The sequence below is a fragment of the Pan paniscus genome, chromosome 10 (assembly GCF_029289425.2).
Source record: "Pan paniscus chromosome 10, NHGRI_mPanPan1-v2.0_pri, whole genome shotgun sequence".
Classification (NCBI taxonomy): Eukaryota; Metazoa; Chordata; class Mammalia; order Primates; family Hominidae; genus Pan; species Pan paniscus.
The window spans coordinates 131,717,829-131,733,622 of NC_073259.2; the positions used below are offsets into that span (position 1 = coordinate 131,717,829).

The 15,794-nt window shown below is 42.7% G+C and overlaps 1 protein-coding gene across 4 annotated transcripts in view; it reads left to right on the forward strand.

The window, feature by feature from the left end:
* Positions 1-15,794, forward strand: part of GTF2H3 (general transcription factor IIH subunit 3) — a 29,334-nt gene that overhangs the window by 9,480 nt on the left and 4,060 nt on the right. For 2 of the 4 annotated variants that reach the window (XM_008964485.7, XM_003812094.6), the window contains exons 3-9: positions 2,275-2,381; positions 5,127-5,290; positions 8,158-8,220; positions 9,704-9,733; positions 9,879-9,907; positions 12,157-12,231; positions 13,004-13,057. In XM_008964485.7, coding sequence (XP_008962733.1) covers positions 2,275-2,381; positions 5,127-5,290; positions 8,158-8,220; positions 9,704-9,733; positions 9,879-9,907; positions 12,157-12,231; positions 13,004-13,057 — 522 coding nt within the window. The remainder of the gene's footprint in view (positions 1-2,274; positions 2,382-5,126; positions 5,291-8,157; positions 8,221-9,703; positions 9,734-9,878; positions 9,908-12,156; positions 12,232-13,003; positions 13,058-15,794) is intronic. The other 2 variants (XM_034934766.3, XM_057299558.1) reach the window with 1 other exon arrangement.

The following is a 15,794-nucleotide window of genomic DNA, read 5'->3' on the forward strand; positions in this document are numbered from 1 at the left end:
CTCATTTTTCAATTAGCTATGGATACAAGAATTCAGCAAAAATCAACATAGGCATTCTGTGAGAATCCATTGGCTTATGCAATTTACTATAAAGAGTATTGTGCATTTCACTGTTATTTGTAAATTGTGTGCTACATACTGCTGTATCAGTAATATTCGTATGTACTTGTGTACATGGGTACCTCGGTTTTGGGGAGCAAATGGTTAAACATCCGCCAGCACATCACTGCATGCTGCCCTGTTACTCCAGAAAGGCTGCGTTTGCACTCATCAGTGCTGTATGAGAGTTCCTTTTTTCTTGTACCAACACAAAATGTTCATTCTCCTTATTTCATCTTTTGTCAATATGAGGCAAAAAACAAGGTAATCTCAATTTGCTTCCAGTGTATTTCGTGGCCATTTGTATTTCTCTCTTGGGACATCACCCACTTCTTTCTTTGGATATTCATGGTGTGTGGTTTTTTTTAAATTAATGATTTATGGGCAGTCTTTTATATTAAAAGATTAACCCATTACTTGCCATGTGTTGCAACTGGTTTTTTCCAGTTTGTAACTTGTTTTCTTTCACTTTTATTTATATTGTCACTTTTCGCCATTTAGAAATTTTAATAGATTTAAGTTTTTTTTCCAGTAGGGTGAAATTTACCAGTGTGTTGGTCTATTTTTTGAGATGGAGTCTTACTCTGTCACCCAGGCTGGAGTGCAGTGGCACGATCTCAGCTCACTGCAGCCTCCACCTCCTGGGCTCAAGCAGTCCTCCCACCTCAGCATCCCGAGAAGCTGGGACTGCAGGCACGTGCCAACACGCCCAGCTAATTTTTGTATTTTAAGTAGAGATAGGGTTTTGCCACATAAGCCAGGCTGGTCTCAAAACTCCTGACCACAGGTGATCTGCCTGCCTCGGCCTCCCAAAGTGCTGGGACGTGAGCCACCACGCCCGGCCACCAGTGTTCTGTTTTCTACCTGAAGTATTTATTTAAGAGAAACAGGCCATATTCCAGGATTATGAAAATATCTACTTATGAAGACTGAAACTTCAAGGATCATTTGTTTAGTTTGTTACTAGAGAAGTTTCTCTGAACATATGAGTACCAAAAAAAAAAAATACTGACTTATGTTTCTTAATAATATTAGTTCCTGTGGGAAGGTGAGCTCGAGGAAAGAAGGGATATTCTTTATTTGTTTTTTCAAACTTTAAAAGTTTTTAGGCTGGGCATGGTGGCTCACGCCTGTAATCCCAGCACTTTGGGAGGCCAAGGCGGGCGGATCACGAGGTAAAGAGATCGAGACCATCCTTGCCAACATGGTGAAACCTCATCCCTACTAAAAATACAAAAATTATTTGGGCGTGGTAGCGCAGGCCTGTAGTCCCAGCTGCTGGGGAGGCTGAGGCAGGAGAATTGCTTGAACCCGGGAGTTGGAGGTTGCAGTGAGCCGAGATCAGGCCGCTGCACTCCAGCCTGGCGACAGAGTGAGACTCCATCTCAAAAAAAAAAAAGTTTTTAATTCATTTACCCACTAAGTATACTGAGCAACAACTATATTGTTCACTAAGTATATACCAGACGTACAGTAGTGGCTCAGTATAGTTAGTGAACAAATGAATTAAAAAATTGTAAAGGTCTCCAGTGTTTTCAGTATGTATTCATTATCTACTCCACATATAGTAATAGTTTGCTGGAAATTTTATCACAGAACATGTGACATGTTTGTTATTCTTTAAATGTTACACTGCAAATATTTGTGGAATATTGTACTGATGTAGAAATGATCTCATATAAGTACAATTAGAAAACTATAGTTTTCAAGTGTTTTTGTTTATGGCTTTGGAGGAGGGGAGCTCCTGAGCAAATTGTTAACAGTGAATAATTGTCTAAAATTTAAATGAAGTCTTTTTTTTGTTTGTTTGTTACAGGGTCTAGCTCTGTTGTCCAGGCTGCAGTACAGTGGTACAATCTTGGCTCACTGCAGCCTGGCTCTCCAGGGCTTAAGCGATCCTGCCACCTCAGCCTTCAGAGTAGCTAGGACTACAGGTGCACACCACCATGCCTAGCTAGTTTTGTTTTTCTTATAGAGCTAAGGTTTCATTATGTTGCCTAGGCTGGTCTCAAACTCCTGAACTCAAGCAGTCCTCCCACCTTGGCCTCTCAGGGTGCTGGGATTACAGGCTTGAGCCACTGCACCCAGCCTAAACGAAATCTTAATTATGTCAAGACCTGACTTGGTTATTTGGATAGCTAATTTGTTTTTCTGATGTCTTTTTTTTTCCAACAGTTCACTTTATCCAAATGCATAGATGCCGTGATGGTGCTGGGAAATTCGCATTTATTCATGAATCGTTCCAACAAACTTGCTGTGATAGCAAGTCACATTCAAGAAAGGTATGACCATTGTGATTGCTTTTGCTCTTCAGTGCTTAACATTCATGAGTTTTCTGTGCCAGTTGGCATGTATTGTTCCTACTCCATGTTGCAAAAGAAAATGTTTTCTGTACCAGTGAACAGCCACAGCACCAAGAGCCAGTACATGTACATTGTGATATCCATGAAATTTGCAAACCTTATTATTAGTAGATAGTAGAGTTACACAATGGCCCATGTAATTTGCACAGATTGAACTATATTATTTAGGCAAAAAGGGAAAGAGAGCTATCAAATCGGGCAGCTACTTTCCTGGCTCACTTTTTTTTTTTTTTTTTTTTTTGTTTGTTTGTTTGTTTTTGTTTTTTTGAGACGGAGTCTCACTCCGTCGCCCAGGCTGGAGTGGAGTAGCGTGATCTCGGCTCACTGCAAGCTCCACCTCCCGAGTTCATACCGTTCTCCTGCCTCAGCCTCCTGAGTAGCTGGGACTACAGGTGCCCGCCACCACGCCCGGCTAATGTTTTGTATTTTTAGTAGAGACGGGGTTTCAGCGTGTTAGCCAGGATGGTCTCGATCTTCAGACCTCCTGATCCACCCGCCTCAGCCTCCCAAAGTGCTGGGATTACAGGCGTGAGCCACCGCGCCCGGCCAGGCAGCTACTTTCCCTCACCTGTCTTCCCATTTGGTGTCTGCCCCAGCGTGCAAGTTAGATGGGAGATGTGATTCTGTTTTCCTTTAGCTCTGCGTAGTTCTCATGGCCTGTTTCCCTGCTCTGTGAGTGAACCTGGTGCTTTGAAATAAGGATTTTTCTTATAACGTTGGCTTCTAAACCCAAGCCAACTACTCCATCTGGTGCTTGGCAGAAGAAACAGTGGTCGTTTCTAACACTAGTGTGAAAACTGGCTGTGTTAGACTCACTGCAAGATGGTGCATAGCCTGCAGCTGATGTGTAAATGTGACCGCAGATACAGCAAAGTTTTTGTGAATAATTTGGGCCATATTTACTTCTCACATTATGCACTGACAGAAGAGTTGAATTACCATGTAAGACACAGCTCTTCTATGTCTTTTTTTTTTTTTTGGAGACAGGATCTTGCTCTGTCACCCAGGCTAGAGTGCAGTGGCACTATCACGGGTCACTGTAGCGTCTGACCTTCTGGACATAAGTGACTGGACCTCCTGCCTCAGTCTCCCAAGTAGCTGGGACTACAGGTGTGCACCACCACACTCAGCTAATTCTTGTATTTTTTGTAGAGATGGGGTCTCACTATGTTGCCCAGGCTGGCCTTGCTCTCCTGGGCTCAAGCAGTCCTTTCACCCCAGCCTCCCAAAGTGCTGGGACTGCAGGGATGAGCCACTACACCTGGCTCTTCTATGTCTTAATCACCACGTTACAATAGAAGTGACTCTTGCTCACCAACATATTTCATATGGTAGCTGTCAGATTTTCTTGGTTCTTAGGGCTGCCTGCTTCCTCTGGTGAGGTGAGAGAGCCCATGGGCCACCAAACACATACTCTTACTCCCATCCTCGCTGCATATTTTTTCTCAGAATTGGATGAAAAGATGATATTAGTTTGGTTAAAATACCAGTAAAAACTATACCTGTCAAAGTTTTTTTTTTTTTTTTAATCAAAGGTATCCTCTACCTGATTATCTTAAAAGTCACGAGGCCATGGCTGGGTGCGGTGGCTCATGTCTGTAATCCCAGCACTTTGGGAGGCCGAGGCGGGCGGATCACGAGATCAGGAGATCAGGACCATCCTGGCTAACACGGTGAAACCCCGTCTCTACTAAAAATACAAAAAAAATTAGCCGGGCATGGTGGCGGGCACCTGTAGTCCCAGCTACTCGTTAGGCTGAGGCAGGAGAATGTCGTGAACCCGGGAGGTGGAGCTTGCAGTGAGCCGAGGTCGTGCCACTGCACTGCAGCCTGGGTGACAGAGCAAGACCCTGTCTCAAAAAAAAAAAAAAAAGTCACGAAGTCACGAGGCTGGGCTCGGTGGCTCACGCCTGTAATCCCAGCACTTTAGGAAGCTGAGGCAGATCACTTGAGGTCAGTTTGAGACCAGCCATACATAGCAGCCAACATAGTGAAACCCCATCTCTACTAAAAATACAAAAAATTAGCTGGACGTGGTGGTACACTCCTGTAATTCCAGCTACTTGGGAGGCTGAGGCACGAGAATCACTTGAGCCCGGGAGGTGGAAGTTGCAGTGAGCTGAGACTGCACCACTGCACTCCAGCCTGGGCGACAGAGCGAGACTGTGTCTCAAAAAAAAAAAAGAGTCATGAATCACTGGGAGAATCTTTTCAGGGACCTTTGGGCCAGATTTTTATTACTGGGATAGATATGTACCTCAAATAATAAACTAGTAGTGAGTTAGAATTTGGTATGAACCTGTTGTGGTTGTCATTTGAGAAAGGAAGGCATGGGCACCCCTCTGCAGCATTTCTGAGATTATAACCCAACACCCTCTGTATTTCCCCACACTTTTCAGAAAACACTGGAACCAGTAAAACATTCTGTGGTGATAGACAAATGTTGGCCAGTTTGCCTATTTTATACATTTTTTCTTTGTTTTTATACGCTTTTTCTAATTTTATCTTACACATTTTTTTAAAAAAATGAAATTTACCGTGGAATCTTGTGAGTCCCACATTGTTGTAATTTTGTTTGTTGCCTCTGCTGAATTTCATTCTGATCATGAGTGAGCCTGGGCGGTGAGGCCTGGTGTAACCAGGTTTTTTCCCCTGCTGTTTCAGCCGATTCTTATATCCTGGAAAGAATGGCAGACTTGGAGACTTCTTCGGAGACCCTGGCAACCTTCCTGAATTTAATCCCTCTGGGAGTAAAGATGGAAAATACGAACTTTTAACCTCAGCAAATGAAGTTATTGTTGAAGAGATTAAAGATCTAATGACCAAAAGTAACAACTTTTAAACATTGTTATTTTGCAAATAGTGTTGATTTTGGAGGTCCTTTAGGCTTTAAGTTCAAAGATGTGAGGTTCTTTATGTTGTATGCCTGCACGTTCTCACTTTTTAAAAATCATTTTCATCAAAGTTGGTTCATTATTTGCCTAGCCTCTACAGCATTTGACGCTGCTGAGCAGCCTTTACTTCTGGAAACATGACTTTTGGCTTCTACGAATGCCCTGTGACCTGTTTTTCCTCTTTTCTTGAAACATTATTTCATAGTCTGTATTTCTGGCTTTTCCTTCATCTTGTCTCTTAAAATATGTTTTTAATTCGGCACATGATTTTCATCTTTTCTCCCTCTATATGTTCTCATCCACTTTTGCCTTTAATTATCTTTTACATATGGACACTTTCCAACTTTGTTTCTAACCCAGACTTTCTTTCACGCTCAAATGCCTCCATTTCAGCGTCCCACAGTCTCTTGACATGGCCCAGGCTAGTCTCATTATCTTTGCTCTCAATCACACCACCATTTCCATTCCCTATTTCTGTCAGCTCCCATCCAAGTAGTTTTCTAAACTTAAAGCTTTCATTTTTAACTCCTTCTCACATCCGACATCTAATCAGCTACAAAATCCTAGTCGTTTAGCCTCAGAAGTGTCTCCAGAATCCTGCTCCTTATTGTCATCTTTTTATTTTTCATTTTTAAAATTTTTATAGAGACGGGGTCTCACTATGTTGCCCAGGCTGGTCTTGAACTCCTGGGCTCAAGCTATCCTCCTGCTTCTGCCTCCCAGAGTGCTGGGATTACAGGCAGGAGCCACCACACCCAGCCCCCATCCCTACTGTCATCTCTTTTTTTTGAGATGGAGTTTTGCTCTTGTTGCCCAGGCTGGAGTGCAATGGCACGTGATCTTAGCTCACTGCAACCTCCACCTCCCAGGTTCAAGAGATTCTCCTGCCTCAGCCTCCCAAGTAGCTGGGATTATAGGCGCGTACCACCATGCCCGACTAATTTTTAATATTTTTAGTAGAGATGGGGTTTCACCATGTTGGCCAGGCTTGTCTCCAACTCCTGACCTCAGTTGATCCACCTGACTCGGCCTTCCAAAGGGCTGGAATTACAGGTGTGAGCCACCACACCCAGGCCCCATCCCTTATTGTCATCTTGATCAGCCTCAGCATTATTGACATTTTGGTCTGGATAATTCTTTGTTGTGGCAGCTGTCCTATGCGTTGTAGGATGTTTAGCAGCATTTCTGGCCTTGGGCCATTAGATACCATAATATCCCCCAGTTGTGACAACCAGATATATCTGTAGACATAGCCAGATGCCCCCTGTAGGGCACATTCACCCCACGTTTAGAGCCACTGCTCTAGATTGTTATAGCTTCTAACTGGTTTTCTGACTCCTGTCTCCCCAGTCAGGTCTTTGCACTCAGCCTCCAGAGTTATCATCTTAAAAATCAAAGCTGCCATTCTTGGGCTTATAGGCCTTTCCTGGCTCCCTGCTGCCTGCAGGTGATGGTTTCCAAACCTTAGCCTGAATCAGAATCACCTGGGGGAAAAGACAATTCTGTAGAGACAGAAAGTTGATTAGTGGTTGCCCAGAGCTGGGCAGAGACTGGGGAGTGATTGCAAATGGGCCCGAGTGATCTTTTAGGGTAATGGAGACTGTTCTAAAATTGGATTGTGATGATGATTACATAATTGTAAATTTACTAAAAATAATTGAATTGCATACCCAAAAGTACTTTTAGACCAGAATTTATGGTTTGTAAATTATAAACCTGTTAAAAAATCAGCTGGAAGGCTTGTTGAAACAGTGTCAGGCCCCACTCAGTTTCTGATTCACTGGATCTAGGGAGGTCCTGAGAATTTCTATTTCTATTACAGTGCCAGGTGGTGCCCCTATAGCTGGTTCCAGAATCTCACCTTGAGAGTCACTGGCCTCCAGGATTAAGTCTCAGCTCAGCTTCACAGTATAGTGTTCAAGACCTTTTCTGGTCTGACCTCACCCATGAGGTGTCAGTTCTCCTGGACCAGCTCTAAGCTGGCTTGTACAGAGTGTCAATCTGAGCTCCTTGCCCTCTTGAACTGCAGTTTTAGGGTTTTGATATCTTGAGTGACTTTTTTCACCCAAGGCACCAAACAAGTGGCAAACTCCTCCCTGCTTCTCATGGCTCGAGGAAAGAGCTTCTCCAGTCTTCCCCGCACTGGCTGAGCACGGAGAGTGATGGGAAGGAGGGGATGGTGGGAGAGGGAGGGCAAGGGGACCTCAGAGCCTTGTACCCTGTCCAGGCTGCTAGACTTATGCGTGACATTGTGTACCACATAGATCATGAATAAACTGGAACCTTTCCAAGTAAAAACGGGATCTTTTTGTGTGTGTATGTATGGTAAAGTACAAATAACAAAATTTGCCACTTTACCGATTTTTAGAATTTTTAATGTAAAATTTACTTACCATAAAATTTACCATTTTGACAATATTTAAGTGTACAGTTCAGTAATGTTGAGTATATTCGCCTTCTTTTGCAATCATCACCACCATCCATTGCCAGAACTTTTTCATCTTTACAAACTGAAATTCTGTACCCGTTAGACACTAACTCCCTGTTCCCCCTGCCCTCTGGCTAGCCCCTGAACAAACACCAGGATGTTTTACATTGAGAAAAGGTTAAAAAGTTGCTTAGTTAACCATTACCAAGAACACATTGCTATGTTTTTAAACCTAATTTGAAAATGTCTTGTTTGATTTCATTTATGAAGAATGCTTTGGTGTGAAAGCATACTTAGTTCAAGAAAGCACCCAATGATTTTAGTTCAAGAAAGTACTTAAAAATTCCCTTTTAATGTTTTCTGTTATTTGCAGGTGACATAAAGGGTCAACATACAGAAACTTTGCTGGCAGGATCCCTGGCCAAAGCCCTTTGCTGTATCCTTGGTGTCTGAATCATTTAGAAGGTGTCTTCTGTAATAAACATATCTTAACTTGTGACATTTCTTAGGACCTTGGGTGCCCATTACTGGGACGTGTGAGTACTCTGAAGTGGAGAGTAATTTTTTAAAAAATAGTTTACATTGGCTTTGAATTTTTTTTTCTTTTTTTGAGACAGTCTCACTCTGTCGCCCAAGTTGGAGTGCAGTGGCACAATCTCGGCTCACTGCAACCTTCGCCTCCCAGATTCAAGCAGTTAACTCTTGCTTCAGCCTCCCAAGTAGCTGGTACAGGCGCCCGCCATCACTCCCAGCTAATTTTTTTTGTATTTTTAGTAGAGATGTAGTTTCACCAAGTTAGCCAGGCTGGTCTCTAACTCCTGACTTCAAGTGATCCACCCATCTCGGCCTCTCAAAGTGCTGGGATTACAGGCCACTGTGTATGGCTGGCTTTGAAATGTTTATTAAGACAAGCTGTAAAGGCCGGGCGCGGTGGCTCATGCCTGTAATCGCAGCACTTTGGGAGGCCGAGGCAGGCGGATCACGAGATCAGGAAATCGAGACCATCCTGGCTGACACAGTGAAACCCCGTCTCTACAAAAAATACAAAAAAATTAGCTGGGCGTGGTGGCGGGCACTTGTAGTCCCAGCTACTGGGGAGGCTGAGGCAGGAGAATAGCGTGAACCCGGGAGGCAGAGCTTGCAGTGAGCTGAAATCGCACCACTGCACTCCAGCCTGGGCGACAGAGCGAGACTCCGTCTCAAAAAAAAAAAAAAGAAAAAAAGATAAGCTGTAAAAACTGGAAGTGGGGAAGAGTGAGAAAACTCTAGCTTCTCCATTATGTCTTTCTGCCTTCAGGAAACACTGCTTCAGGGTGCTTTCTTGTTTCTTATTTTGATAAATTCAGACTTTTTAAACATTTTCATTTTCTTCTTGACTTGGGAACAGTGTTTGATTTTTAAAAGCCATTTAGGAGCCCTGAAGCTTAATAAATGAGTGGCTACTTCTCCATAGGTGAACGGGTTGTTTTGCATGTAGCATAGGGCAATACCTTTTCATTTTATCTGTGTGATGTTTTCTCAGTCTTATGGCATTAATTTTTTGGAGGAGGGACAGTATTGAGTGATTATTTTGTCCTCGAGTTTGATGTGCGTTGCCTGAACATATTTGTAAATCAATACTTGTCCCAGGATTCAAATTTAGGACATGGTAGGTAAGAATAGGACAGTCAAGTGTTGGGAATTTTAATTTTCTGGGACAGAGATTATATTTTGGTGAGATTACAAAGTCCAGTTGACTGCAGAGTTAGGAACTGAAAACCCCCAATCACTCTTGTGTATTTATCTTGGTGAGTGGAGCATTTCCCTTCTTAGCTAGGTAGATGCTGGGTTTATTTAAAATTGGAGGTTATTTTTTTTTTACTATAAATATTTATGAAGCAAAATAATATTTTTGTATTCCTTAATGTTAAGAAATTAAGACATTCATAGAATGAACAAGGAAATTAAAGGTAAGAGCCTGCGTTTTCCTATGAGAACTGTAATCCTACTTATTTTACTAGTATGTCTTTACTAGACTGTTTAAAAATTGGTTAGGAAACCATATATGATTAGTAAGATTTAGTTAAATTTTTTTCTGCTTTTTTCTCTTTGTAGATAATCAGGAAATGAAATCAAGGATATTGGTAAGATAAAAAAATCATTACTTTTTTATATGACAACTATAATTAGAAAACATAACGGGAGACCGGGTGTGGTGGCTCACACCTGTTATCCCAGCACTTTGGGAGGCCGAGGTGGGCAGATCACTTGGGGTCAGGAGTTCGGGACCAGCCTGGCCAACATGGTGAAACCCCGTCTCTACTCAAAATACAAAAATTAGCTGGGCGTGGTGGTGCATGCCTATAATCCCAGCTACTCGGGAGCCCGAGGCAGGAGAATCGCTTGAACCTGGGAGGCGGAGGTTGCAGTGAGCTGGAGGTTGCAGTGAGCCGAGATCGCACCACTGCACTCTAGCCTGGGTGACAAAGTGAGACTCTGTCTCAAAAAGAAAAAAAAAAGAAAACATAATGGGAAATAAAACCCATTTATAGTAGGAGCAAAAAATGTTAACTATCCAGGATTCATTTAACAAGCAATGTGTAAAACTGATGATAAGGAAAACTAAAATTCTGAGAGTGATAGAAGAATAAGTGGAGAGCCATATTTTGTTCTTGGATGTCAGTTTTCCCAAAATCACACTGTAAATTCAATTTACAATCTCAGTCAGAATATCAGGGAGGTTTTTTTTTTTTCCTGGCAGGGTGGGGAGATTTAAAAAAGAAATTCAAGGCCGAGCACGGTGGCTCACTCCTGTAATCCCAACACTTTGGGAGGCCAAGGCGGGCGGATCACGAGGTCAGGAGATCGAAACCAACCTGGCTAACATGGTGAAACCCCGTCTCTAGTACAAATACAAAAAATGTGGCGGGCGCCTGTAGTCCCAGCTACTCGGGAGGCTGAGGCAGGAGAACGGTGTGAACCCTGGAGGCGGAGGTTGCAGTGAGCCGAGATTGCGCCACTGCACTCCAGCCTGGGCAACAGAGCGAGACTCTGTCTCAAAAAAAAAAAAAAGAAGTGCCAAGTAATGAGATATTCATTGTTTGTTGCTTAGCACAAATGAAAAAGCTGGCAGTTCCCAGGGTTGATGGTGATGTTGGGGATTGCTTATTCTCATGGGTTGCTGATAGGAGGATAAATTGGTAAAAATTTTTTCTGGGGTGCATTTTGGTAATCTGTGTCAAAATTAAATGTGCATATACTTTAGTAATCACTGCTTATTTTCCGGAGGTAATTAGAGAGCTGTGCAGATGGTATATGAGGGTGTCATCAGGGCATTGTTTAAAACTGAGAACTGGAAACTGCTTAAATAGTGGAAATTTATGAAGTCCGCAAGGAGCATAGTATATATTATAATTCATTGACATTAGAATATTTTTTCCCACATATATTGTGGACTGAAAAAGCAGGTTGCAGAATGCTAAGTAATCATCTTGATACATGTGAGTGTGTGTATTTTGGATGTGTGTGTATTCTGGATGTGTGTATGTGTGTATATTTTGGATGTGTGTGTGTTTTGGGTGTGTGTATGTATTTGGGGTGTGTTTGTGTGTTTTGGGTGTATTTTGGGTTGTGTTTTATGTGTGTATTTGGGGTGTGTATATTTTGGGGGGGTGTATTTTGGTGGGTATGTTTTGGATGTGTATTTTTTGGGGGTGTGTATTTTGGTTGTGTGTGTGTGTTGGGTGTGTGTATTTAGTGGTGTGTGTACTTTTGGGGTACACATGTATTTTGGTTGTGTGTGTGTGTATTTTGGGTGTATGTACCTGTGTATTTTGGGTGTATGTCCATGTGTGTGTATTTTGTATATGTGTGTGTTTTGGGTGTATGTGTATTTGGGGTGTGTGTATTTGGGGTATGGGTGTATTTTGGGTGTGTTTTTTGGAGTGTGTGTATTTTTGGGGGTGTGTGTGTATTTTGGGGGTGCATGTGTGTATTTTGGGTGGGTAGGTGTGTGTATTTTGGGAGTGTGTATTTTGGGGGTGCCTGTGTATATTTTGGGTGGGTAGGTGTGTGTATTTTGGGGGGGGTGTGTGTATTTTGGGTATGTGTGTGTGTGTGTTTATTTTGTGTATGTGTGTGTTTGTGTTTTGGGTGTGCATGTATATACCTGCCCATGTAGGTGCTCTCCAGAATGAGTTCATCAAACCGTTACGTGGAGCGGGATTTGGGGGGAAATGTTACTGTCATCTTTATACTTTAGGTATCGTTTAACAATGATAAATGGGAAGACAAACTGGAATAATGTTGGTTGTGGTTCGCAGTATATTGTGTGACATTGGTGTGAGAGGACTGGGATGTGCCTGGGTGGAATTAACATGACTGTGATTTTTAGGTGATTAAGGCTGCAGAAGACAGTGCGTTGCAGTATATGAACTTCATGAATGTCATCTTTGCAGCACAGAAACAGGTGAACTGAGAGCCTCCCATTTAAAGTATTTGTTTCATAACGAAGGAGTCAATTTCATTTTTTGAATGCTCTACTCTGAGGTATTCTGACTACGTAGCCTTATGAGTGGGCAAGGAATCCAGAATCTGTATTATGTTCTAGTCTTTTCTCTATTCTGGGTCCTGGACCACTTGAGAATCTGATGCATTCCCAAAACAATATGCACTCAACCACAGTTTTGCATAGAGTTTCATGGTATTCAGGTAACCTTTAGCCCATCCTTGGACCCCATGCCAAGAATCCCTGGTTTGACAGTTTGCTGTATAAACCTTGCTTCAATTTCTTTATCTTGTTGCTGTGGCGAAGCTGTAAAAATTCAGTATTTTTACTTTGCAAAGAGCTGAAATGTTCAGATGAAGTGTAAAACATTTTCTTCTTTGGTGTGTTTATGAAGAAAGAAAACCTCCTTAAAATTTCAGTTTTAACGTAAAATGCTGAAATAGCCATGCGTAATGTTCTCTGTTGTGGAGTGGCAGCATGATGTAGTGAAAAGAGCCTGGACTTTGGAGACATGCCGAGTGGGGTGACAGCTTTCTCACCCGCTGGCTCTGTGACCACAGCCCAGCCATGTCCTGGGTGCTTCAGCTGCCAAATGCAAATATCTGCCGTGCAGAGTCACGTTGCACATTGAGTGAGCTATTTTAAGCATAGAGTATGGCATGTAGTAGGTTCTCAGTATAGGGTAATCATTATTGTTATTATTCCTGTAATATTTTCAAAATGTTTCTTTTAGAATATTTTGATTGATGCCTGTGTTTTAGACTCCGACTCAGGGCTCCTCCAACAGGTATGTTTTAAAACCATGCTTTGTGTCGGTGGTTATGACAATTCGTGATTTTTATATTGATTACAATTTAAAATGAAAGAGCTTTGGGTATATTGGGTTAAATAAAATATGTTATTGAGCCTAATTTTATCTATGTCTTTCCCCCTTACGTATGGAGCTACTGGAAAATTTTAAATTACATATTGCTTGCGTTATATTTCCGTTGGGCAGCACTAAAAGACAAAAACTGAATTTTACTTTAACCCGAAAGGGAAACAAAACCCTAAAGTAAGTCTGAAGAAATTACTGAGTTTTTGTTAGATGTTTTTTGGCCACAAATGTTGTTTCCTAAAGGATCAGTTACAAGCACAAAACTGTGACAAACCCTGAATTTAGGTTACTGCTGGGGATGAAGGATGGGGAGAGCGAGGTCCAATGGGAAAATTTACATGCTTCAAAGGCTCTGAGATTGTACTGTTTCTTCAGCTTGATCGTAGGTATATGATGTTCATTTTATTATTTAAACCATACTTACACATTATGTATACAGACTCTTGTACATATTATATTTCAGTAGTAAAAATTCAAAAAGTTTGAATTCATTTTTTAGCAACACATTTCAGTCTACACATTGTCTATTAACTCCAAGACGGTCTTGTCTCTGCCATGAATTCACATACCAGCTCTACCTCCTCAGCCCTCACATTCATTTCTCTAGTCCAGTCCCAGACTCTCCTGAGTTCCAGACTTGCAGAATCAGCCGTGTACGTAGTACCTCCTCTTGGACGTCTGGCAGGCATCTTCAGCGTCATGTGTCAAAAGCAGAGAGCTCTTAGTTTGTCCTCTCAGCCTCTTCCTGCTCCACTGGTAGCCCCATCTCCCTAAGTGGCAGTGCAGTTCACTCAGCAACTCAAGCAAAAACCTGACTCTTCCTTGTCTCTTCTCTTCCCTCCTTTCATAACCATGAGCAAATCCTGTTGATTCTGCCTTTAAAATATATCCTGGCTGAGCTCGGTGGCTCATGCCTGTAATCTCAGCACTTGGGAGGCTCAGGCGGGTGGGTGGCTTGAGCTCAGAAGTTTGAGACCAGCCTGGGCAACATGGCGAGACACCATCTCTATAAACAACACAAAAAAATTAGCCTATCATGGTGGTGCACGCCTGTAGTCTCAGCTCTTCGGGAGGTGGAGGCAGGAGGATTGCTTGAGCCAGGAGTTCGAAGCTGCAGTCAGCTACGATCATGCCACTGCACTCCAGGGAAACCCTGTCTCCCTCTTTAAGAAAAAAAAAAAAAATGTGAAAGTTGGTTCTCAGAACAGCCGTCAGAATGAAGCTTTCAAAATACAAGATTGGTGCAAAAGTAATTGCGGTTTTTGCCTTTTTTTTTTTTTTTAACAGTAAACACTGTAATTACTTTTGCACCAACCTAATATAACTTAGAACCTGTTGCTCACTTGCTTGAAACCCTCCCATAGCCTAGCATCATACGTTGACTAAAACCCAGAGTCAGGGCCTGCCAGGGCCTTCCAGATGCTGCTTGCTGAGGCTCCTGGGAACCTTTTGCCCCGCATCTTCCACACTCTCCCTCTTCAGTCCGGCCCCACCGCCCCCTTGCTATTGCCTGAAACAGGCCTGCTTCGGCCAGAGGGGCGCTGCACTTTCTGTTCTCTCTGCTCGCAAGCTCTTCCCGCAGGTGTTTGCATGGCCTACTCCCTGCCTGCCTTCAGGTCTCTACTTCTGTGCCACCTCCTCAGAGAAGCCTTCCCTGACCACCATTGTTAGTGTTACTCCCTCTCCCCTTAGCCTACTTTATTTTTCTTCATAGAAATGATCATAACCTATAACATTATTTTTGCATTTACTTACCTGATTTACTCTCTGCCTTCTCCACTAGAACCTTAACTTCATGAGGATGGATACTGTGATGTTTACTGCTGTAACCCTGCACAGTGCTCTAAAACAGTTGTTAAATGTGTAAATGAATCTAACGGACCAACTGAACCAGGACTGTACTATCAGAGGAGCCTCAAGGTCCTAGGATCAGAGCTAGGGTTTTCAGTGTAAATGGAAGCACTGCTGTGTTAAAGCAAGAAAGCTGTGTTTATGAAATGAATAGATGAATGATTGTTGGGAAAAACCATTAACATGGACAGGAAACCTTAGTGTCAGCAACCAGGAGAGCTTGAGTGTTTTGTGTCTTTGGAAAACTCTGAAGATAGCAAAAGTTTAGAAAAAGAGGACCAAATTCAAAAGAGTTTTATTTTTATTTTATTTTATTTTATTTTTAGACAGAGTCTTGCTCTTGCCCAGGCTGGAATGCAGTGGCATGATCATGGCTCACTGCAGCCTTATCCTCCCCAGCTCAAATGATCTTCCCACTCAGTCTCCCAAGTATCTGGGACCACTGGCATGCACTACAATGCCTGGCTAATTTTTTAATTTTTTGAGACAGTTTCACTCTTGTTGCCCAGGCTGGAGTGCAATGGTACGATCTCGGCGCACTGAAACCCCAACTCCTGGGTTCAAGCGATTCTCCTGCCTCAGCTTCCCAAGCGGCTGGGATTACAGGTGCCCGCCACTACGCCCAGCTAATTTTTGTATTTTTAGTGGAGACAGGGTTTTACTCTGTTGGTTAGGCTGGTATCGAACTCCTGACCTCAAGTGATCCACGATTACAGGCGTGAGCCACCGCGCCCGGCCTAATTTTTTAAATTTGTTGTAGAGACAGGGTTTCACTATGTTGCTCAGGCTGGTCTTG